Genomic DNA, 25,401 nt, shown 5'->3' with positions numbered 1-25,401 from the left:
GGTTGTTTGTTTTCTTGTTACCTAATTTTTTTATTAATTTATATATTTTGAATATTAGTCCTCTATTAGATGTAGAATTGGTATAAAAAAATCTTTCCCATACTGTAGACAGCTGGTTTCTCTGAACAACAGTGTGCTTTGCCATGCAGAAACTTTTTGCTTTCATGAGGTCCCACTTATTAACTGTTGATCTTAGTGCCTGCACTAACTGTATTCTGTTCAGAAAGTCTTTTCTTTTGCCAGTGAGTTCAGGACTATTCCCCACTTTCTCATCTGTCAGCCTCAATATACCTGGATTTATGTTGAAGTTTTTGATCCAATTAGAGTTGAGTTTTGTGTAGGGTGATAAGGATGGGTCTATTTGTCGATAAATCAGTTTGACTGGCACCATTTGTTGAAGGTGCTGTCTCTTTTCCAGTGTGTATTTCTGGGGATTTTAGCAAAAATCAGATGTCCATAGGTGTATGGATGTATTTCTGGGGCTTCAATTCTAATCTATTTTGATGTGTCTGTTTTTGTGCCGATACCATGCTTTTTTATTACTATAGCTTTGTAGTACATCTTTAAATTGAGGACAGCGATACCTTCAGTAGGTTTTTTTTGGTTTTTTTTTTGGTTTTTTTTTTGTTGTTTTGTTTTTAGTTCAGGATTGTTTTATCTGTCTGGATATGTGTGTGTTTCCATATGAAGCTGAGCATTATTCTTTGAATATCTATGATGAATTGTGTTGGAATTTTGAAGGAGAATGCACTGAAACTGGAGATTGCTTTTGGTAAGATGGCTAGTTTTACTATAGTAACCCTACCAATCCATTTTCCATCTTCTGATACTTTCTTCAATACCTTAAAGCTCTTACCATACAAGTCTTTCACTTGCTTGGGTAGAGTTACTCTACAAAGACAAATACAAACATATTTTGTATTATTTGAGGCTATCAAAAAAGGTGTTGTTTTCTTGATTTCTATCTCAATTCATTTGCTATTTGTATATAGGAGGGTTAATGATTTTTCTGAGTTAATTTTATATACAGCTACTTTGCTGAAAGTGTTTATCAGCTATGGTCATTTCTCGGTAGAAATTTTAAGGTCTTGTATGTATACTACCATATCATCTACAAATAAAGATATTCTTCCATTTCAATCTGAATCCCCTTGATCTCTTTCAGTTGTATTATTGCTCTAGGTAAATCTTCAAGTACTATATTGAATATGTATGGAGAGAGTGGACAACCTTGTCTTGTTCTAAATTCTACTGGAATTGCTTTGAATTTCTGACCATTTAAATGGATGTTGGCTATTTGCTTGCTGTAAACTTTTTTTTATTATGTTGAGGCATGTCCCTTGTATCCCTAATCTCTTCAAAATTTTTATCATGAAGGAGGAATGGATTTTTTTCAAAGGTGTTTTTTGCATTTCATGAGATCATCATATGGTTTGTGCCTTTCAATTTGTTTACATGATGATTATATATATTTATTTTGATATGCTGAACCATCCCTGAATCACTGGGATGCAGCCTACTTAATAATGTTGGATTTTTTTATGTGTTCTTGGATTAAGTTTGCAAGGATTTTATTGTGAATTGTTGTATCTATGTTCCTAATGGAAACTGATCTGTAATTCACTTTTTGGGGGGCCTTTATTAGGTTTGGGTATCAGGATAACTGTGGCCTCATAAAAGTATTGGGCAATAATTCTTCTGTTTCAATTTTGTGGAATAATTTGAGGAATATTGGCATTAACTCTTTGAATAATTTTGTGTTAAAACCATCTGCCCTTGGTTTTTTGTTGTTGCTGCTGTTGTTATTGTTGAAAAAAATTTTGCATTCACATTTTCTTTTTTCTATTCATTTTACATACCAACCACAGATCCCCCATCCCCCAGCCTTTCCTCCAACCCCCCAATTCCTTAGTTAGTGCTTCTAATTCACTAGAGTTTATAAGTTTGTTTAAATTGCGTATATGATCTTGATTTAACTTTGGTAAATGGTATATATCAAGAAAATTATTTTCTTTTATATTTTCCAATTTGGTAGGGTATAAGTTTTTAAAGTATGCCCTTATGATTCTCGAGATTTTCTCAATGTCTCTTATTATATCTCCCTTTTCATTTCTAAATTTGTTAATTTGGATATGATTTTGTCAATATTATTGATTTTTCTCAAAAAAAAAACCCTCTTTGTTTCACTGATTTTCTGTATTGTTTTCATTATTTCTGTTTTATTGATTTCAGTCCTGAGTTTGATTATTTCTTGCCATCTACTTCTTTTGGATTAATTCTGATTTGTTCTTTTTGTTCTAGAACTTTCAGGTATGCTGTTCAGTTACTAGTATGAGATCTTTGCCATTTTTCCATGTAGGCACTTAGTGCTTTGAACTTGCCTCTTAGAGCCACGTTCATTGTGTCCCATAAGTTTAGGTATGTTGTGTATTCATTTTCATTCAATTGTAGAGTCTTTAGTTTTTAACTTTTCTTTATTTCTGCCTTGACCCATTTTTCACTGAGTAGTGAGACATTCAGTTTCCATGAGTTTATAAGAATTTTATTGTTTCTGTTGTTATGATATCCAGATAACACGCAGGGTGTTATTTCAAATTCCGTCTACCTGTTGACACTTGCTTTGTGTCCATGTATGTGGTCAATTTTGGAGAAAGTTCCATAAACTGCTGAGAAGAAGGGATATTCTTTAGTGTTTGTGTGAAAGGTTCTATAAATATCTGTTAGGTTCATTTACTTTTTAACATCAGTAAGCTCCAGCATTTCTCTGTTTAGTCTTTGTATGAACCACCTGTCTATTGGCAAGTGTGGGGTACTGAAACCTCCCACTACCAGTGTGCAAGGGTCAATATGAGATTTGAACTGTAGTAGTGCTTCTTTTATGAACTTGGATGCCTTTGTCTTTGTTCCACAGATATTAAGAACTATAATGTCCTCTTAGGTAGTTTTTCCTTTGATTAGTATGTCTATCTCTTTTGATTAGTTTTGGTTTGAAGTCTATTTTGAAAGATATTAATATGGCTACCACAGCTTGCTTCTTGGGTTCATTTACTTGAAATATTGTTTTTTCCCATCCCTTTACCCTAAGGCGATGTCTGTCCTTAATGCTAAGGTGTGTTTCTAGAACACTACAGAAGGTTATATCTTGTTTTCTCATCTATTCTGAGAGTCTGTATCTTTTTATTGGGGAATTAAGACAATTGATGTTGAGAGATATCACTGAGCAGTTTGTTGATTCCTGTTATTTATTTGTTTGTTTGTTTTGGTGTTCTCGTGTGTGTGTGTGTGTGTGTGTGTGTGTGTGTGTGTGTGTGTGTTTACCCTCTTTTGAATTGCTGGTCTTGGATTATTATGTCTAGTTAACCTCTTCAGGTTAGAGTTTTCCTTCTAGTGCATGATGTAGGGCTAGGTTTGTAGACACACAGTGCTTAATTTTTAATTTTGTCATAGAATATCTTATTTTCTCCATCTATGATGACTGAAAGTTTTGCTGGGTATAGCAGTCTGGTCTAGCCTCTGTGGTCTTTTAGAGTCTATAGAATATCTATCCAGGCCCTTGGCTTTTGAAGTCTCCATTGAAAAGTAAGGTGTTATTCTAATAGGTCTGCCTTTTCATGATACTTGCAGCTTTTAATAGTCTCTCTTTGTACATTTAGTGTTTTGATTAATATGTGCCAAGGGGACTTTCTTTTCTGGTCCAGTCTATTTGATGTTCTGTATGCTTCTTATACCTTGATAGGCATCTCCTCCTTTAAGATGGAGAAATTTTCTTCTATGATTTTATTGAAAATAATTTCTGTGTCTTTTAATTAAGTTTTTTTCTCTTTCTTCTATTCTATTATTCATAGATTTAGTATTTTTATGGTGTCCCACATGTCCTTGGATGTTTCAGGATTTTTTTTTAAATTTAACCTTTTCTTTGACCAAGATATCCATTTCTTCTCTCATGTCTCCAATGCCTGAGATTCTCCCTTTCATTTCATATATTCTGTTATTGAGGGTGGCCTCTGAAGTTGCTACTCTAGTTTTTCAGTTTGGCTTTTCTTTATTGACTCTATTTCCACTAAAATCTTTAACTGCTTTATTCATTTCCTTCCACTTTTGGGGTTTTCATAGATTCCTTTGATGAATTTATTTGTTTCCTCTTTAAGTGCCTCTATCATATTTATAAGGGCTATTTTAAGGTATTTCTCTTGTGCTTCAGCTATTTTGCAATACTCACTCAAGGCATGCTGCGGTAGGGTTGCAGGGCACTAGTAGAGACAAACTGTCCTGCCTGTTACTGATAGTACTTTTAGGCTGGTGTCTAGGCATCTGGGTTTGGGAAGATTATAATTTTAGGTGCTGATATCTGATCTTGTCTTTGTTGGGTGGGTATTTTTCTTGGTTTCCATTTCCTCTCTGGTTCTTAGGAGAGTGAGGCAGCTGTGTTGCCTGGCAGGAAATTCTTCTGGGATCCTGATAGGTGTGGCTACTAGGGGTTCCAAGTAAAATGTATTTCTAGGTATTGGGAGCTGACATTTAGGAATGAGGATGGGGGATGGGGAGGATGCATAGGAGTGAGGAAAACAGGGTATAAGGTTTGTTTAATCTCCTGAGAATAGAAGCAGAGAATGAGGAGAAGGCCTAGTAGGTGGTCTACTAGAGAGCTGGGTTGAGAATGGGGGACTGGCCTTGGAGGAATGGGGAAGAAGAGGTGAAGATTTGCAGTTGGCCACCTGCTACCCTACCTGGAGTGGCCTATGAGTTCCCAGGAAATGCCCGCTGGAGTTGGGGGCTGAGATAAAGCAATGAGTGGAGAGGCAGCAAGTTGGGAAGGGAAGATCTGTGTAATCCACTGGAGGTGGGGACAGAGGGCAGGGGTAGCCTCAGCAGGTGGTCTGCTGCAAAGCTAGGGTTGAGACTGGGGTAAGCGGAGAGGAGAAATAGGTAAAGAGCTGCAGTTAGCCTATCTGCTTTCCTGGCTGAAAGTCCACTTTTCTTTCTCCCAACATTTTCATATACATCCTAACCACAGCAAATTCTAACCTTCATGTCTTCAAAAGAAGTTGTAACAAAAACTCATAGGGAACTTACAGAGAGAACTTTGAAAATTTTTATTGTTTGTTCAGGGTAGGCAGAGTAGCAGTGATGTATTTCCATTTCCCTGTACATTTAATTGTAAGAGCTCAGCACTGGAGGCTGCCCACTTGATTTCCAATGCCTCCCTATTCCCTTTCTCAGTTCCTCGTTGTGTAGGGATAGAAGGGCAGGGGTACTGATATGTATCTGCAAGAGTTGCAAAAATCAAAGAGGATGATTTTAGTAAGTCACCTTCACAAATACATGCACACAACATAACAATGTTTGCTATTAATATTGGCATATTTAGAAACAAATGTTGGCCTAGAACATGAGGTGAAAGTGCCTACTGCTCAATCCCAAGAAACTGAATGTGACCCTGAGATCTCACACATCCCCAGAACCCATACATAAAAATCTGGGTGCAGTTGTATAAATCTTGTATGCCTATGGTGAGCCTGAAGACAGAGATAGAATTGACCAGAAGCTCACAGGCCAGCTACCCTGAAGACCTGGTCAAGAGAGACACAGCTTCAACAAGATCAAAAGTTGAGAGCCAACTTCTGATTGTTGTTCTCTAACCTCCACAAGTTCATCTTGGCAAACAAGTGCACACACACACACACACACACACACACACACACACACATACACACACACACACACACCAATAAAAAAACTAATAATAAATAAAAATGTCCTGAAGGATTAAATGTAGGTTTATCTTGATATGCATGTTATTGAGCAAAACAGCTGTAACCTAAAATTTATCATTGCTAAGCTCACAGTTGAGTGGCATTACATTTACATACACTTATATTACCGGGTTATGCCACCACCAGCCATTGGAAGAACCATTTCATCTTCCCAAACTGAACTGCCACAACCATTGAATACTACATGATATTCCCTCCTTCAATAGCCCTGGAAACTACCATTCTACTTCCTGTCTCAAGAAATTTGATGACTCCATGTGATGCATATAAATAGGAGCATACAATGGCATCCTTTTCTGCCTGGCTTATTTTACTTAGCAAAATGTACTCCATGTTCATTCATGTTGTAGCATTGTTCAGCAGCTGTCCTTTTGAAGGCTCCATATAGTAGCAGCACCATGTTTTATTATCTACTCATCTTCCAGTGGACCTCTGATCTACTCGCCTTGGTAACTGTGAAGAATGCTGCTGTGCATAAAGAAGTGTGGACATCTCTTTGAGACTTTACTTTCAATTATTTTCAGTAGATATCCAGAACTGCTAGAACTGCTGACTCATGAGGTAGGTCTATCCTTAATATTTTGAGACAATCACCATCCTGTCTCATTCTGATATTCTTTATTTTTACTACTTTTTAAAAATGTGTTTATTTTATATGTACAGGTGTTTTGTCTTCATGCACAGCTGTGAACCACTGACATGTCTGTTGTTCACAGAGGTCAGAAAACAATGTTGGATGTTCCAGCACTGGTGTTACCAACAGTTGTGAGCAGCCATGTAGGTGCTGGAAATCAAGCTGAAAGAGCATCCAGTGTTCTCAACCACTGAGCCGCTTCTCCAGCCCCTGTCCACACATTCTTAGTATAGAGCTTGAAAAATCATCATTTAAAAGAATTGCACTGGTGCACAGAACTTCAGAAGGAGTAGAAATTATCAAAATTACTTAAAATTTCAAAAAAGAAGACATTTGGAAATAAAATTTGTTCTTAAAATGCAGGGGTAATTAAAAAATGTTTTAGGTTTCTGTGAGATTACATGCATGACAGTTCACAGAAACATTTGCAGACATGTTCCATCTTCTTGAGGTGAGCAAAACAAAAGCCATGGTGAGCTATACAAAGCACGTCCTCTAAGTTCCACACCAATTGGTATTAACCTGCAGGTATAGCTTATCATTTTCAGGTCACCTCCTCTTCAGAGCAATGGACAAGATTCCAATAAAAAATCTTGGTGACAATTCACTGCAAGAATCTTAAAAATCCAATGTTAAAGTTAAAAGACCCTAATCTATGAAATTTAGACACTGGGTCTCTGTCTTGGGCCTCTTTGCTTTGTTCAGATGCTGCTGATTCTAGTTTACTTGTTCTCTTTCCTAGTCCCACACTTGGGTGCAGGTCCTCAGTAATCATTTGTCTCAGCTTCATGCCCACTTCTTCCATAATCACCTCAAACATTCCAGGACCGACTGGAATTCAGCACCCAACGCATGATCTCTCTCAGAAATCCGCAAGTCTTCATTTTTCAGTTCCACTTGCTACATAGCTGCAAAAATCTGTGTTTTCCCCACATCAAAGCAGCTACTCAGTCAAGATGCTGCATAGTAACTGTCAGAACATGTGCCTGGGAGTGATGTCTGAAATACATGGTCATCCTTTTACTCCCAAAGGATATGATTCTTAGTTCAGTTGGCTACTCTAGAATTGAGCCAACCCCCAGAAGGTTTGTTTGCTAAATATTTTCTGTTCTAGTTTGCTTTCTGTGGCTATGATAAACACCATGACTAAAACAGCTTATGGAGGAAAGAGTTTATTTTGTTTACAGATTACTGTCCATCATTGAGGGAATCCAAAGCAGGAACTTGAGGCAGGAACCTGGAGGTAGGAACTGTAGCAGAGAACATGGAGAGATGCTCTTTACTGGCTTTCTCTCCATGTCTTATTCAGCTTGCTTTGTTATACAACATAAGACTACCTGCCACAAGCCAAGACTACCTGCCCAGAGGTGCCACCACTCACAATGGGCTATCTATGCTTTCCCGCAACAATCATTAATTAAGAAAATGCCCCACAGGGCTGCCTATACTCCAATCAAATGGAAGCATTTTCTCTATTGAAGTTCCCTCTTTCAAGATGACTAGTATTTATCCAGCTGTCAAAAATCTAACCAGCACAGGTATTTTTTTTATTCTTTCTCCATCAATATCAATAGCAGGTGTACTCCATGACAGTTTTGAAATTCTCAGTTACACCAAATGTACTAAGCTATTAAAATGGATTACTGGCCCCTATCCACTGAATCACTAACAAATGATTTTTTCACTATGTGTCAGATGTAATCTAGGAATTCACACTTCTAATAAATTCACAGAGAGGTTGATGTAGCTGGTCTAGAATCCACACTTTAAAAATCACAGCAGTAAGGCTTTGAGTCAGAAAGATAATGACAACCTGGGGTGACATTCCTCGGGCATTGTCTAATATTTCTGGAGGACAGCTCTCCAGCCTTGAACTCACAAAGCAGACCTTGTTGGGTGGCTAGTGAGCACATGGATCTACCTGCATCTGTCATACACATATGCACATATCCCCCATGCACACATAAGAAAATCTCATGTGGGCCACAATATTTCTATGAGCCAGTACAGCTAAATACCCTGATGGCAACATTGTGAAAACTTGTTTTTTTTTTGTTTTGACTGACAATCTTATCTGGAGATTTTCCATGTTTGTTTTATGTCTAAGTACTGAAAAATAAACACACTTGGTTCTCCAAGTATCAGTCTTCAACATACAAATAGAGTGATTATGTTGCTACCTAAGAACTACTTTTTACCAGGCTGAAGTAAGCTATAACCTGACCTGTATTCCCTCCCCTGTGGTCATCTTGAAGATCTCAAAACATAGCCTTAATTGGAGATAGGGTCTTTAAGATCTGATGAAGTTAGGAAGTCTTCAGGGTGGGTGTTAATCCAAGGTGATGCACATCCTTACAAAAAGAGGAAGCTTGGGAACAAACACAAACTGAAGGAGACAGAGGGAGAAACCTGTAAGCCAAGAAGAGAGGCCTGGAACAAACCCATCCCTCTCGCTCTTAGAAGAAAATAAGCTTGCAAAAATTCTGCACTTCCAGTCTCCAGAAGTAGGAGGGAAGTATCTGCTGAAAATCTGTGCTCCTTTGTTAGGGCAGTCTACATACACTGGTATGAAAATCACCCTAAGCCTCATGACTAACCTCAACTACTAGTCCATTGGCGCCATGGCTCATTTCTTAGCACCTGTCTGAGATGTACTGGCCAAGGCTGACCACAATTCTGACTTCACAGTGATTCTCATGCTGTCATGCTACTGCAAGAGAACACATGTGACTAGACACATGCAATTCTAAAGATACCAATACTGTAAAACCAACACAGGGGCGCTCTGGATAAGTGAGACAATTGAATAGCTTGATCTGTTTGGGAGGCATCCAGGCTGTGGGACCAGGACCTGTCCTTAGTGCATGAGCTGGCTGTTTGAAACCTTGGGCTTACACAGGGACACTTTGCTCAGCCTGGAAGGAGGGGACTAGACCTGCCTGTACTGAATCCACCAGGTTTAAATGAATCCCCAAGGGAGTCCTGGCCCTGGAGGAGATGGGAATGGAGGGGAGGGACTGGGGGCGGGAGGGGGGAGGACAGGGGAACCCATGGCTCATGTGTAAAATTAAAACACAAATATAATAATAATAATAATAATAATAATAATAATAATAATAATAAAGAAAAAAACCAACACAGGAAAAAAAACTTGCAATGGTACAAAGATATTGCACAAGATTTATATTAGGAAATGGTAGAGAGAAATACAATGATAATGTACACTGGGGTGAAAAAGTTATGCCAAGGAAGGAGAATTCTGAGACAAAATACAAAACATAATCAATATAACTCTGAATATGAAATAAGTACATAATAAATTTAACCTAGGGTGCTATATTCATTGCCTTTTTCCTTGCTGTAACTAAATAACCAACAAGAAGCAACATAAAGAAGGTTTGTTTGGGTTTTTGGTTTGAGGTAATACAATTTATCACAGTGGGAAGGCATGTGGCTAGCAGCTCTGATGTGGTCAGTGAATATGGTACCCACATGTTCACATCTCAAAGAGTCAAGAAGCAGAGAGAAACAGGGCAGTTAGAAGTAGAGCAGGTCTACAGCCCTCCAGGCCCATCTCATAACAGTCCACTTCCTCCAGTGAGGCCCCATCTCGAAGGTTTCAGAAGTACCACCATTTGAGGACCTAGTAGTCAAACACATAAGCTTGTAGGGCACATTTGACATCAAACTATAACAAATTGGAAAGTAGAATGCTGAATTAGCATTATTGAAGCAGAATTTCCATGAAACTCTTCATTGATGGGTGTTTTCCTCCAGGGCTCCAAGAAGACTGGAATGTCTCCAAATAAAGAAGAGCAGAGAGCTACGAATCTTTGGAATAGAGAAGAGAACCGATGCAGAAAGCTCAATTAGGAAATTTGCTTTTAACTCGAAGGTATAAGAATTCCTTTTGACAGAACATATAAGAAAAGCAGAAGTGTGATTCTTTAAAAAAAACGTGCAGTGTGTGTCAGACACTGAACTAGGGAACCAAAGGAAAGCCTAAATCCCCTGTGATCCACCTAGATGCTCAGTACTCGCATGTTTATCACATGGGAAAAACGGATCCTTTTAATACAGTTCTGGTGGTTATCAAGTAACTATCCTATTTGACTTTCATTTACTATGATTTATGACCAATGATGTTGAATATCTTTTCATGTACTTACAAACTGGCATGCTTGTGGTGAGCAGGAATACAGACAGGGAGAGAGGCAGGAGAGGGGCCTGATATCTTTTAAATCAGGTAAGAACAGGGTATGTTATTTTAGTCAGTAGTTCTCAACTGTGGGCAGTTTTGTAACTCAGGGCACTGCTGGCAATATCTAGAAACAATTTAGAGCATCACAACTCTGGCATCTATTGGGTAAAAGTCAAATATGGCATCTTACAATACAAGCCAGCCAGAACCCTACAACAAAATATTCCCTGGCCCCAAATGTGTACACTAGAACCATGTGTTGTTTAACAGCTTCTTGTTAACTTTATGTGTAAAAACTTCCCGGCCCAAAGCACTACACCGGCAGGCTCTTGCTACCACGTATCATTATCTGAGCCACCCTCCCCACTTGCTTGTCCTGCTTCTGTCCATCAAAGTCCTGTGCTCTTTGGCTCCTCGCTATGTCCCCACATCCTCTTTCATGGGTGAAACACATCCTGTCTGTCATGTTAAGTCCTCTGTAGCATCTAGGCCTTCTCATTAATTGCATGTCTCAAAAGAAATTCCTTCCATACACCTTATAAATATGTGTACCGTTTTTCTGTAACAACCCAATTAGTATCAAATGATACCTTTGTTTGACAAGCATGTATCTCCTCCACTGGCATATAAACTCCATGAGGACAAGAGCAAAAGCATTTATCATTACAAATCCATAATGCTGTGAAGACCTTTTAAAATGTATCAACGTATTTTAAAGCATGAATATTAACTGTGTGAAAGGATTTTTAAAAGTGTACTGTAGGAAAAGATGCAAGGTAGATTGCAAACAATATCATTTGAGGGTGAGCCCAGCATTGGTCAGAGGCCATGAGGAAAACAATTTCAAAGCAGTAATTAAAATTTTCAAACCAATGATGAAGGTAAAACAACACTTTGGAGTGATGCGGAGGTGTGAGTAGATAGTAAGAGATGGTGAGCCGAGGTTACATCCTCAGGGCTGGAGATGCAGCTCAGCAGGTGGACTGCTTGCTTAGCAAGTCTGGCACAATCTCACCTGAGTGTGGTACTACCCAACTCTACTCCTAGCTCTCATAAGTTAGAGGCAAGAGAATCAGAAGTTCAAGGGCAAATTCTGCTGCCTAGCAAAGGTGAAAACATTAGATTTGGGAGACTTGAGAAGAGAAAGTACATCTTCGTGGTGGGAGAGGGAAGAAAGTGAAGGAGGAAAAAGAACTGGGAACACTGCAATGTTTTTATGTTCAGAACATGGAGGCTAAAGGTTTTGCTCCAGTTTGGATAATCAATGTCACCTAAAAGCCCATGTGTTAAAATCCCCATCCTCCCCGTGGATATCTGCATCTGCTTCCATCAGTCATTGGGTGAGATTTCTAGCACGACAGGGTGTTTGACCATCGGATCATCAGAGTAGGTCAGTTCAGGCTTTCTCTTGACCACTGCCAGCAGTCTACAGTGGAGGGATTTCTGGGGACCTCTCTAGCACTTTGCTTCTTCCTAGTTTCATGTGGTCTTCATTTATCATGTTCTCTTATTCCTCGTTCTCCCTCTCTGTTCTTGATCCAGCTGGGATCTCCCACTTCCCTAAGCTCTCTTTCCCTTGAACCTTGCCCTTCATTACCCACACTCACATCCAGGTTGTTCATGTAGATCTCATCCATTTCTCTGTCACTGGGCAATCCTGTGTCTTTTTTAGAGTCCTGTTTTCTAGGTAACCTCCCTGGAGTTGTGAGTAGCAGTCTGGTCATCTTTGTTTTGCATCTAGTATCCTCCTACACTGCCAGGCCCCAAGTGGAGCTCCAGGAGTCCAATTGGTGAGAAAAAGGAGGGATTGTATGAGTGAGAATTGTTGAGACCAAGACTGGAAAAGGCACAGGGACAAATAGCCAAACTAATGGAAACACATGAATTATGATCCAAAAGCTGTGGAGCCCCCAACTGGATCAGGCCTTCTGGATAAATGAGACAATTGAATAGCTTGGACTGTTTGGGAGACACCCAGGCAGTGGGACCGGGACCTGTCCTTAGTGCATGAGCTGGCTGTTCGGAACCTGGGGCTTATGCAGGGACACTTTGCTCAGCCTGGAAGGAGGGGACTGGACCTGCCTGGACTGAATCTACCAGGTTGAGCTGAATACCCAGGGGAGTCTTTGCCCTGGAGGAGATGGGAATTGGGAATGTAGGGTGGGTTGGGGGGAAGGGGAGGACAGGGAATCCATGGCTGATATGTAAAATTAAATTAGATTATAAAATAAAATTTAAAAAAAGATTTAAAAAAAATCCCCATCCTCGCCTGGCGGTGGTATGGCATGCCTTTAATCCCAGCGCTTAGGAGACAAGAGGCAGGCGGATCTCTGTGAGTTTGAGGCCAGCCTGGTCTACAAAGCTAGTTTCAGGAAAGGCACAAAACTACACAGAGAAACCCTGTCTAAAAAGAAAAAAAAAAAAAATCCCCATCCCCAGAGTGAGGCTATTGGGAGCTGACGGAGACTTCAGAAGGTAGGAACCTACTGGGACATGGCCAAGACTATGGGGCCCTTCTCTCTCTCTCTTTTACTTCCTGATAATGAGAAGATCTATTTTACTCTGCTGCATTCTCCTATGATGCATAGGAGCTGCATTCTCCCATGAGCTGCCTTGCCCAAAGGAAAAAGGACCAACCTATCATATGCTGAAACCTCTAAAACTGTAAGGAGAAGTAAAATTCTCCTTATGAGTTGATTATCACAGATATTTGGTACTGTAATTGGAAGGTGATTAATGCAAGCATATCAATTGGTATGTTCTTAGAAGAGATTCAACAGAAGATAAAAAAAATATTGTCAAAAGACAGGTGAGGTGATCATAACGAAGCCTAGACTCTGAGATACCTAGGGAAAGAGCAGGGCTTTAGGAGCTTAGAGGAAGGAGACAGCAGGCCCAGGTACACACTGAGGTAGGAGTCAGAGGAAATTTAGTTGTCTGATGACTTCATTGTGTCTGTGCAGAGTAACTGACACAACTGGAACATTTATTTTAAACAGAAATTTAGACCTGTAGGTATGTATTTGCTATTTTCCTCATTTTAGCAATGGAGGTAACAGTACTTTCCCCTTGTGAATCATTCTCGTGGCAGAATGTTTTCAGACAAATCAGTCTTTTCTTTCCCTGTAATTCCCCACATTTGGGAATTCCTTGAAGGGTGATTTCCATTGGTTGTATGGATGAGCATCTCTTTAAGAAATCAAGAAACTGTGGTGATGTCCACAACACAAGCCAGACTGGGTAGCAAGTGCCTGGAAGTAAGAGAGGGGAAGGCAGGAGGTCAGTGAGTTCAAGTCTAGTGTCAGCTACCTATTGCGTTCAATGCAAGCCTGAACTTCAGCCAAAGAGCAGGACTTTTTCTGGCAGAGAGGTTAATGGGACAGAAATCTCCTTGGGATTCTGAACACAGAGGAATGAATACTGGTGAGTAAACACTTGACAGAATCACTGGAAAGGCCAAAGCAGCAAGCTGCAGGTGAGTCTCCATGAATGACTCCAGTATCTTTCAAAGGCAAGAAAGACCACAGAGACCCAAAACCCCAATTTAATTAAAGACAAAGGGAGAAGTTAAGCTGATAGTAAGAATGTACTCTAGGGGCTGACGAACTCTTACCTAATGTGCCAGCTTTTCAGCATCTCACAGAACTGCAGAAACAACACAATGTTGGGAGTTGGTCTATCTCACACCTTTGCCCTCCAAGTTTCAATCATATTTATCAATTTAATGCAGCCAGACTCTCAGCCCCAAGGCATTCTGGCACATGTAGTTTAGATACCCAGACATTTTGTGACTGAAAGTCCTACCAAGAGTGGATGGGGATGGATGCAAAGACTCAACCACACTCAGCAGTACAAATGCACAGTTTACATCAGTAACTTTTCTTCAATCAGCTGGACCACTTGCTGCTGACTTGCACTGTGGACTTATTGCTCCTTTTTAAGTTCCTATAGCCCCTCTTATTACATGAATAAAAATTAATTTTCTGGCATGCACTATGTATGTAAGTCTAAAAAATGATTTTTTTTTAAATAGCAAAATTGTCTCTTTGAATCCTCCAGGCCCCAGTGCTGTCCAGTGATACATCCATGTCCCATCCTGGTGACAAAGCTTCCTTTGCTCACTAATTCCTTTTCCCCTGGACTTGCTCATAAAACTTTGATGCGATAAAATGAAACAAAATGCTGTGAACTATAAAAAGCCCTGGAAATGGAAAACAGATGTAGGATGTTTTTAATTCTCTTTTATTATCAACTACCTATTGTTCTCATTTTATTTTAATAGTCTATTTCCCAATCTATAATAATTTAGTTTTTTGGTATATGTATGCATTTAGTCAGTATCAATTAATACACATACTAAAACATTTCAAGAATACAAAATTTTTCAAATTAACACATAAAATGAAATATTAGACCTTCTAAGAGATCAAAGGGGCTAGGAAAAACTCTTGAAGAGCCAGCATTCTTTGTATCCTGTTTCACCTCTATTTTTCCAAGAATTGAATGTTTCCTTAGGATCCAATGAGTAAATAAATTATTTCATCAGTGTGTCTCCAGGTCCTTTGCTTCAGAGACACAGGCCATCTGGCTCTGATCAGGGACTCCAATATCATAAATCTGCAGTGCATATAGAATTTGTGATACGACCTGAAAGGCTGCAGGAACCTAATGCTAGCTCAGGTAACAGGAAAACTAATGCTTTCAGCTAGCAAGGGTTTGTATTCAAGTGGGGACCCATAGTGTCAGTCAATAACTAGCAATCAATCCCATTCCGTTTCTGCTGCAACTTACCACTCACAATCACACGGGACACTTTTGAAAAAGAAACATTTAACTACAGGTTATCAGGTTTGCCATAAAAAAGCAAAGTGTTCCTATTCCATTTAAGTATCGCCACAGGTAAGTACAAGTTGAAGCAATTTATTGATAGGCAACATTCAACGGAAATATTCAAGATATTCTAATAGCCAGGAAAAAAAATAAGCTAATACACTGGGAGCAGACAGTGTCTGCATCAGGTGTTGTGAAGGGAATGGACTGCAGTTAGTGCAATTTTGTTGGTACACAGGTTGCCAGTGAACTGTTCCCTTTAAAATCGTTAATCTGTGTTATGTGAATTCTTCCTCCACTTTCACGTTATAATAAAAAAATAAAATACTAAATTAAAAACAAAATGACGGCTGGGTACAGCCAACTGGATACAGTGTTGGATTATCATATAGTGAGACCCTGAATTCAACCTCCAGCACAGAAACAGACATGAAGAGAAGAAAAAGGACGGAAGAAAAATACACCCTGACAACGGCGCTCCATGAACCTGCTGTGCTGTGCCAGTAACTGCCTATGTGCATTACTCTCCGGGCTAAATTCCTGGAGCTGTGTTTCTTCCTGTGGGGCATGCTTCACACCTGCTACACTCTCCAGACTCAGCCTTAGGACAGAAAAGGACCTAATCAGGGGTCATCTACACTAGGGATCAGCCACTGCTGTTGTGGCTCTTGGAGAGAGGGTCAATTTCAGCAATAATAAAAATGCTGTAGGCAGGAGAGGTTTGGTTTGGTTTCCATTCAAAATAAAAATAGCTGTTGTAGATTAAAAACAGGCGTAACCATCTATGGAGTTACCAGTCGTAAAAAGCTACCCAGAGGGTAGGGATGGTGTTCAAGCTTGCCAGTGATGATGTCCCTAGAGAGTGTGTTGGTGACAAGTGATGGCTCTGTGGACACTGATGCATCTGGACACATGACTTATATTTTTTTCTTACATGCCTGTTACACTGTGAGGCAAACCTTACCTTACCGTCATCATCTGACTTAGAGAAAAGTATATCCTTGTATTTATTTAGATTATAGTCATTACTGGTTGTCAATAGAAAATCTGAGCTTCTTGACAGACAAGAAATGACATATGAAGGTACTTTTAAAATGTCTATTCATTTCACATGTTTGTGTGAGAGAGGGTACTATGTGCAGCATGAGCATGAAGAAGCCTGTGGAAGTCAGAGGAGAGTGTCAGAGCCCCTGGAACTGAGTTACAAACAGTTGTTAACAACCACCTGGATGCTGGAAACTGAACCCAGGTCCTCTGAAAGAGCAGCTAGTGCTCTCAAGAGCTGATCTATACACCCAGACACTGTGGGGATCTTTAAGTGGCTCTGTAGAGAGGATTTGGTGCCTTCCAGTCAAAACTCCACTTCTGTGGCTGACCCAACCTGGATCCACCTGCTGTCAATTCAGCTGCTTCTTCCATTCCCCATAACCTTTCCAAGGAGAATCTGCTGACTTCCCACTTCATGGCACTCTCCACTCCTCTCCCTCAATTAATCTTGTGAGCATTATCCTGTCATAGAAACCAGAACTGACTCTACAGAATTCTGAAGTTCTATCGAAGCTTTTGTTTAGTACTCTGCTTTAGGTGCAAGGTGTTTTGTTTGGCTTGTTTTGTGTTGTTCTGCTGTGTTTTAAACCTGTTTGGCCCTTGATTTAATTTTTTATTGGGTGGCATGGAGCAAAGGAGGATATAACTTGTTTCAAATCTAGGTGGCATGAATATAAATCTAAGCCCCTAAGCATCCTCAACCATTTCCAACAACTCAGCCCGGCACGCTTGGCTTCTGAATGGTAGGTTGCACTTACAAAAACAGGATGTGCCACATGAAATTATTTGTGTATGCATGTGTGTTCATGTGTGCACAAGTGTGGTGTGTCTGTTATGTATGTAGAAATAAAACTTCTGGATGGGTTGTAAACTGACTTGCTCAGAGAGAGTGGATCCTGTTTTGAATTCTAAACTCATTTTCTCTGCAACATCTAAAAAATTTAAAAAGGGTAAAAATACATGCTCTTTCTCTTTAAACTACAGAATACACAATTGAAACACGTATTAAATGTAGTACAAGGAAGGTCTGGGAATTACATCTGTGGAATAAAAGTGGTATCTTATTGAATGCCTTCGCAAAATCCATATCTCTTTCCAATTTCTATTTGTATAATTCATAATTCGGTTGTTTTTTAAACCTCCCTTTTATTGGGGGTTCCTGTGTGCCGGATATGACACAAGGAAACACACATGAAGCTCAGTAGCTCTTCTGTGATCTAAGAAATACAAAAGGCATATTACAGCAAAGAACATGAGGTTGAGATATACTAGGCAACTTGAGCACAATGTGATATGAATTTGGGAAGCAAGAGTGAAAAACAAAGAAGAAGAGGGAAAAAAAGGATGCTGCCAGGCAGATGGAACAAGCCTTTAATCTCAGCACTTTGGAGGTAGAGGCCAGGGAACCTCTGCGACTTCAAAGCCAGCCTGGCCTACAAAGAGAGTTCTAGGACAGCCAGGGCTGTTACACTGAGAAACTCTGTCTTGAAAAACCAAATAGAAGGAGAAAGAGAAGGAGGAGAGAGGGAGGGAGGGAGGAGAGTGAAACGGGGAGAGAGGAGAGGGGAAGAAAAACTCCCCAGAGATGAGAAGATAAAGAAATAAGGTCCTAGGTTTGAAAAGGCAGCAGCCCAGAGACTGGGGAAAGGGCTGTTTCACAGTTTTGATTCCTTCCTTTCCTGTCTCATGTTCAATTGTTGAGTAGCAGTTTTCTCAGAGATTGAAACATTTCATCCTGCATGGAAGCTTCTTAAACCAGAAGATAGGCAATTCAAAATAGCTTCAGGAAGTCCCTGAAACTGACCGGATTCACTGAGCCTCTTCCTCCCTAGAGCAAATAATAAAGACTGCTGAGGGGCTCTCAGACAAGCCAAGCTGCCTGGAAGAGGGTTAGAGTCTGCAGGCTGTGCGGTGTGGTCCAGGTTCCCCCATGCTGAGGTGGGCTTTGGGGAATGCAGCTGTCTGCCAGCCATTTCTGCTTCTGGAAGTAACCTTTCACCCACATTCCTGTAAGAAATCCCAATGAAACTTATTATTCTGCCAAGTTGGACTTGGGTAGCATCCGTACTTTGGTCTGCCCTGGGCTTCCTATCCGTGGTGAGTAGATATGTGTGTAGCATCCTCCCAGAAAAGATTTTGCCCCACAACACCAATCCAGACAGAAGTCAAAACTCAAAGGAAAAAGGGGTCAAATTCATAATAATCCCCCTGGCTTCCATCTAGTCTACCTCACCACAGATCTCCTGTAACACCCACAGTTCAAAGGACTGATCATGTTCCACCTTTAATCTGGTCATATGCAAATACAAAATAAAAGGCTGCAATTTACTTTATTTGCTGTTATTAGTAAACAAGTAGCCACAACAGGTCAGCTCTTTCTCCTTTCAACAAGTTCAGGAACACAAGGTCAGCTTTGATCATCATGTCTACAGTTAATTAGTTTAAATTTCACAAGATTCCAAAACTTGCCTCACTTCTAAGGACTCCCAGATCTTCCTTCAAAACACAGCAAGTGTCTGGCTGGGTATTAAAGAGTGTCTGCAGACCCCAGCTCCTGCTCTTAGTGACTCGATACCTATTGTCATCTGCTAGTGCTTGTCAGTGGCAATCATCCTTAGAACATCCACAACCTCACCAGGACTTCAGTAAAGAGCCGACAAGTTGTGCATGTCATAGGACTGTCTAGATGACACCTCCCATTCGATGTGAGGGGTTGGCAAAACAGGACTAGTGATTATGCTGTGTAGCATTTTACAATCCTAAACAGCCCCAACACATCACTTTCAATTCTTAGCATGCACTGTACTGTCTGATGGGATAGCAAAACTCTGTGGCATTTGTCCCTCTTTACAACAGGATTCTACTGTTTTCACCACAAAGCAGGTGTACAAAGGGCTCCTAAGTCACTTGGAGCATTCATTTTTCTTCTAGACAAGGAAATGGGATGTTCCCTTGGGGTAGAAACAGGAAGCATTCCCCCAAGACAGTGCCAAAAGCTAAAAGAGGGAAACTTCCATAGCTCAATGTCACAAAATCAAACCAGAGACCCCAAACCTGGGGAAGAGAGAAGGGAAAAGGAAGGAAGGAAGGAAGGAAGGAAGCAAAGACTGTAGAATTATTCACTCATTACCTACGAACAGTTCAAAAGAAATGTAATGATATGAGTTATTCATTCCAATCTGCATATTGATGATGCTTGAGTATATAACCCCCTCTGGGGTTATTTATCTAACAATACTGCATTTTGGAGTGTTCCCAATTCCTAGATGACAAATTTCTCAAAATGTAAGCATAGAGATACAATTAAATTCATAAGTCAGTGAACATTTACGTAGGCTAAGAAAACACAGTAACAGTTCATTCACAAACCTTCCCCCAGTCATATACGGAGTGTTGGTTCTCAAATAAGCAGCAGCAGCCACCACATTACCTACTGCCCTGTGAGAAAGGAATACTCAAGCCCTTCTCCAGAGCTAAATCAGAAACAGGATAGACCTAGCAATCCTAGGACTGCCAGATCTTCTGGGTGCTTCTGAGGGGAGAAGTGAAGAGAAAAAAGACCACAGAGGCTTCCTACACACTAGTACACTAAATGTATCAGAAATGTAGCACTCCCAGTTTTGTACAAAATAAAACAATGGTCCCATGTAATTATTGGTCTAAAGTCACACTGCTAACAGAAGATAGAACCAAGACCCTGGATCCAAGATTTGGTTTTCTTTGTCTTGCAAGCACAACTTCATATAGATGCATTAAAAACAGGTAACCAGATCAAACTGGCCTGGTTCTAAAGGAGGAAATACAACCTAGAAAGACTAGAGGAGGGGTGCTTAGGGTCTGCAATTAATACTAAGAAAGTCTGGATGCCTCCTAGTGCACAGATCACAGAAAGCAAGAGAGCCAGAGTGCCTGCAGGGCACTCCTCTGAAGTCCAGTTAACTCATCCTCTGGGTGCAGTCTGTTTTCTCTTTAAGGATACTCTAGATCTCTCCAAAGTGCCTGCCTCCTTCACAGGAGCCTCCCCAGAAACTCCCAGAGCATCATTCAATCTCTCTCATCAGTGTTTTGATGATTTTGGTTTCTTCTAAAGTGTGCCCAGTCTGTAACAGGAGAGATTTTACCTACTTTCTCCATCACCCCAAAATGTAGTTCAAGACAGGCACTGACAAATGAGCTTGAAATGTTTGTTACATAAATACATGCAACACGAATCACCCACCTGGGTTATCTATAGCCTTCCTTCTCAATGTGTTATTTTCTCACAAACCAGAATTCATGGAGGATTACTTAAAATATAGTTTAAAAACCATGAGTTTAGTAAAGAATCCCAGAGCCGAAACTACCCCCCTTTTCAGTCTGGGACTCTGTTCTCTCCTCTCCTATCCCCTTCACTCTTCTCTCTGCTGATTTCCTCTCTTCCCCTGATCCACCATTTTAACAGCTCTTTACTTAAGTATGTCTAGATGGGCAAGAACGTTCTACCTGTTGAACTGCACTTCCCTTTTGTTTTCTTGACAGAAAACAATTCATCTGTGTCTGGATTTGTTGTTTGGATTCTCTTCCATTTATAACAGCATCCGGTCCAATTAGACTGGGACAGAAAGGAGAAAAGTACAGAGCCCTTGGTAAGGAGAGCATGTTTACATCCTTGCCTACATCATTTAATAATTGGCATGAGATTTCAAGGAGGCTGTGGCTCCTCCGGCAAGTTCAGTTTGCGCTTCCAACTGGACAAAATGTAGGCACAGATGCACTCATCTAAGTAATTGGATTCACTACCTGGAATATTTAAATTGTTTTCAGACACTGGAAATTGGCTTAAGAAGATTAAAGTAAAATACCCGGGAGGATAACAGGCTGTAATTTACGAGGTGGGAAACCATCTCAGTGAGAAGACCAGTTCACTCTCCCATAGCTGCCCCTGAGAAGAGATGTATTCCTCATTAGGACTTGAATTTCTTTAGATCCTGACAGCTCAGGTTTATTCACGTGAGTTGTTCTTACCATCCCCTTTGGATGACACCCAGGAAGCTAAACTGATATAGTATAATGTGCATCGCATCCGCGTTTTCAGTAAGAATTCTTTAAGCGTTCTGAAGGTAACTAGGGTAGAGGAAAGGGAGAGGTCATGAGAAGTCCTAGGATCTGGACTGTAGGTGAAACAGTGGAGTCCCAAGGCTGGACAGGATCTGTCCTACACAGCAAAGGGTGCAAGATCATAGGGTGAAGCTGTGAGTCCATTTCCAAGACTTCAGCAAGCTCATTTCTCAAAACCTAGCCCTCTCTGCAGGCCTATTCTGCGTTCCTCGGCCCTAACAGCCCCTCATTTGCTCACTAATCCGCCTTTAGTGTGCCCTCCCCAGCCCTTCCTAAGGCCCCTCACTCCCTCACTCCGGAGCCAGGCGCGGAAGTTTGGCATCAACGACCACCTGTCGGCTGTACCGCTGTCTTCTGCTGCGTGGCCAGCATAAAAATGCTCAAGGGTTAGCAGTAACTGTGAGGTTTTGGACCTGGGTAGTAGGTATTCTTTCTTCAAAGAGGGCAAAGGAGGTAAAAGAGATCCTTAGCCAGCCGAGAGGTGTGCGTCTAGTTCTTTCCAGCGCTATCCAGCTGGTCCTAACTTCACGCTCTTTCCAAACTCTCAGGACCCGACACTGGGTAAAACCTGTCTCTCCAGCTCCACTGGCCCCAAAGACTTAAATCCCTCAGGAGGCTCTGGCCAGACCCAGCAAGGATGTCAACTCCAAACACCCTAGGAGGAGAAGAGCGCGCGAAGCTGTCACCTTCTGCCACCCACCCAGGCAGCTGGCAACCTGTGCGCCCCGGGCTGCCCGCGCCCGTTCCAGCGCCCCATTGCATAACGCGCCCCTCGCCCCACCCCCACGCAGCCCGCCCTCGGGTGCCCGGCCCGCGCCCCACCGTGCCACCCCTCACTTACATCATCCCACTTGACGAATTTGGTGCCCTTCTTGAGGCTGTCGGACACGCACACGGGCTTGAGTTGCAAAGCGTGCACTCCAGGCTGAGCCCCAGCCATCTGGGCTCATCGGGGTTCCCGGCAGCCCGGGAGAGCACGGCGGGGATGGGGCGCGGAGCTCCCGGCACGGGCGGGCTCGGCTCTCGGCTCAGCAGGCTCTGGGCTCCACCGCCTGCCGGCCTCCCGGCCTCTTGGCCTCCGCACCTCTGGCCAGCACCGCTCAGCAAGCGGGACGCGCGAGGGCGCAGCAGCTGGCCATGCCCCGGGCGGGACGCAGGGTCGAGAGCCCGCGGTGGCTGTGGTGCCTCGGAGGACGCGAAGGAGCAGAGTCCGGCAGTGCGAGCCGCCCGCCGCCGGATCCTGCTTGGCCGCCGCCTCGAAGCGCACCATTCAGCACATCCTCTGTGCCCAGAGGGAGCGCGCGAGTGACACGCTCCGGTCCCCTCCTCCCTCCGCTCCTCCCGCCCCTGCTCCGCCACCCTCGCTCGCGGTCCTCCTCCCCCAGCTCGCTGCCCAACTTTGAGCGCTGGGTCAGCGGCGGGAAGTGGGGACGCAGCGGCACCTCCCGGCTCCCGGGCCCCACTGCAGCCGACGTCTGCGCCACGCGCCCTCTGAGCATGCCCCGTGCGGGTGCCAACGCTGGTGTTCCCGGGGCTTTTCGGGGAACCTAGACCTGGGTGGTGCCTTATCGGATCCTAACCTACAAGAAAAGAAAAGGAGGACGTTGGGGAGGAATAGGGAGAGAGCCCTCGGCTTTCCTTCTCGCTGGTGCTCTCCTGCCCTTTCAATGAGAGAGTTAATGTTTATATAGTGGAGAAGCACTTGAGGGGTTTTGAGCTAGAACTCCATAGAAACCTCGCCCCACCAGAAAGTTGGCAGCGTGCTCGTCTGGATGGCCCGAGAACAGTGTTTTGAAAATTAAAAGTTCATCTGGGGGAAACAATTTTATTTCCCAAGGAAGATGAAAGGTGTAGGGCGCAGGGAGGGGTGGGGGTTATATAGAAACACAGGTGCCAAGACGTCTGCCTTCACTCCCAAGGTTGAGAATGCCCAACGTTTGAGAGAATGGGGAGCAACTGGAACCTGCATCCATCACAGGGGTGGAGGGTGGGGCATAACGTGGTAAATCCACTTTACAAAGTAATTTCTTGTAAACATTTACTTATCACACAATCCAGAAATTCTACTCCTAAATTTTTGCTCGAGAACCCAAAACATACTCACACAGACTTGACCAGCCATGTTAAAGGCAACTGAAAATAGCAAATGTCAAACAACACATAACTAGAAAAACAAACTTTAGTGTGTACATGTGTGCCCCAAACTAGAATACTATTCCATAATGAGAAGGGACAGACATTCAAGAACATACCCATGCGTGTACAAAATTTAAGCTTGGTGAGACAAGCCAGACAAAAAAGTGTGCAGCAAGATGCTGTCTGTAGGATCTGGAGAACAGGTGTTCTGTGGTGACAGAAAGATCAGGTCAGTGCCTGTGGCCAGGGGTAGGCAAAGACTGGCATAAAGACTGACCTTTTGAGAATGATGGAAACATTCTGTATTGGTGTGTTTACATTTATCAAACCTCATAAGACCAGACACAAAAAATGAGTGAATTTTATTTTAATAAAGATTACCCTACCATAAAGGCCGATTTTAGAAAAGAAGAAACATTATGAAGAAGAGGCTCAGCAAGCCTGATGGCCTGAGTTACATCCCTAAACTCCACGTGGTGGAAGGAGAGAACTGACTTCCCAAGTTGCCCTCTGACCTACACACCTATACTATGGTACAAAAGATGTGTGTGTGTGGGGGGGCGCACGTGGAGGAAGGAAAAGGAGAAGGAGGAGGAGGAGGAGGAGGAGGAGGAGGAGGAGGAGGAGAAGATGATTTCGAGACTGTCTTGTTTCATTCTGGTCCTGCACTGCCAAAGTACAACAGTAATCTGATACCTATGTTCCTTCAAAGTAGTGGCCTTGACCCACTGGTTACCTCACAGGAGGCAATGCTCTGGAGTTCAGATTGGTCTTTGCTGTCGAAGACTGCAGTAAAGCTCTGCTTCCAGGGCTCCAGACCTTCTCAATTATACTTTCAACATGCCCTACCAGGTTGCTCTGTTCCAGTCTGGTCTCTCCTTTTCTTGTTTCTCCATCAATTATTTCATCAACTACTGGAATAATTATTGAGCAGAAAGCTTTACCTGTTGGAGTGCCTTAGGAAGTCAAGACAGACCTTGGCTGGTCCCTAAAAGGGACCCTAGAGGAACCTCAGACCAAAGCACTGAGCTGAACACTTCCCAGACACTCCATGATGGAATCCTTGCTATCCGTCAGCATCTCCACCTTTTTCGTCTTAAACGCAAACCCTAAATTGTTTAGCTGGCAACACACTTAGTGAATGAATTGTGAAACTGATTATAATCATTCTGTTTTCCTCCATTGGCCTTTGTAACTGGTGGAGAGGGTCCATGAGGGAGCCAGAGTTAACCAATAAAGTGAAGATTGTGTGCTTCTGGAGGAAATGTCTCATATTTGTATCACCTTTCCTCCCTCTCTTTCTCTTCCTCTTGCTCTTCCTCTTCATCCTCCTTCTGCTACTTTCTCACATCTGAATAGAAAAATGCAAAAAAAAAAATTGTTCCTTCCCGGACTCTTTAATCCTTTAAACCATCTCTAAACTTTCTGATATGTGTTACAATACATATCTTTATTGGCTAATCCTTAGTGTTACTCTTAGATGACCTGCCATATAAAATAATTAACTCCTTGTCATGATTAGTTTAAGGATCAACAAAACCTAAAATCACTTTGGTAGATAGTTTCCACTGAATAATTATCTACATCAGGTTGGTCTGTAGGCATATCTGTAAGAGACTGCCTCTGTTGTTAGCTGATATAGACCCAGTCCACCATAGGCAGCACCATTTCCTAGGCTATGT

General features: G+C 42.0%; 1 protein-coding gene across 2 annotated transcripts in view; it reads right to left on the bottom strand.

Moving 5' to 3' along the window:
- The window catches only part of Plcb1 (phospholipase C beta 1), a 696,401-nt gene extending 673,532 nt beyond the window's left edge, over positions 1 to 22,869 (bottom strand). The window contains exon 1 of one of the 2 annotated variants that reach the window (XM_036183929.1): positions 22,425 to 22,869. In XM_036183929.1, coding sequence (XP_036039822.1) covers positions 22,425 to 22,523 — 99 coding nt within the window. In that variant the 5' untranslated portion in view covers positions 22,524 to 22,869. The remainder of the gene's footprint in view (positions 1 to 22,424) is intronic. The other variant, XM_036183928.1, reaches the window with a different exon arrangement.
- Positions 22,870 to 25,401: the final 2,532 nt, after the last annotated feature.

This window comes from Onychomys torridus, chromosome 4, assembly GCF_903995425.1.
Source record: "Onychomys torridus chromosome 4, mOncTor1.1, whole genome shotgun sequence".
Classification (NCBI taxonomy): Eukaryota; Metazoa; Chordata; class Mammalia; order Rodentia; family Cricetidae; genus Onychomys; species Onychomys torridus.
This window is presented reverse-complemented; position numbering and strand designations above follow the sequence as displayed.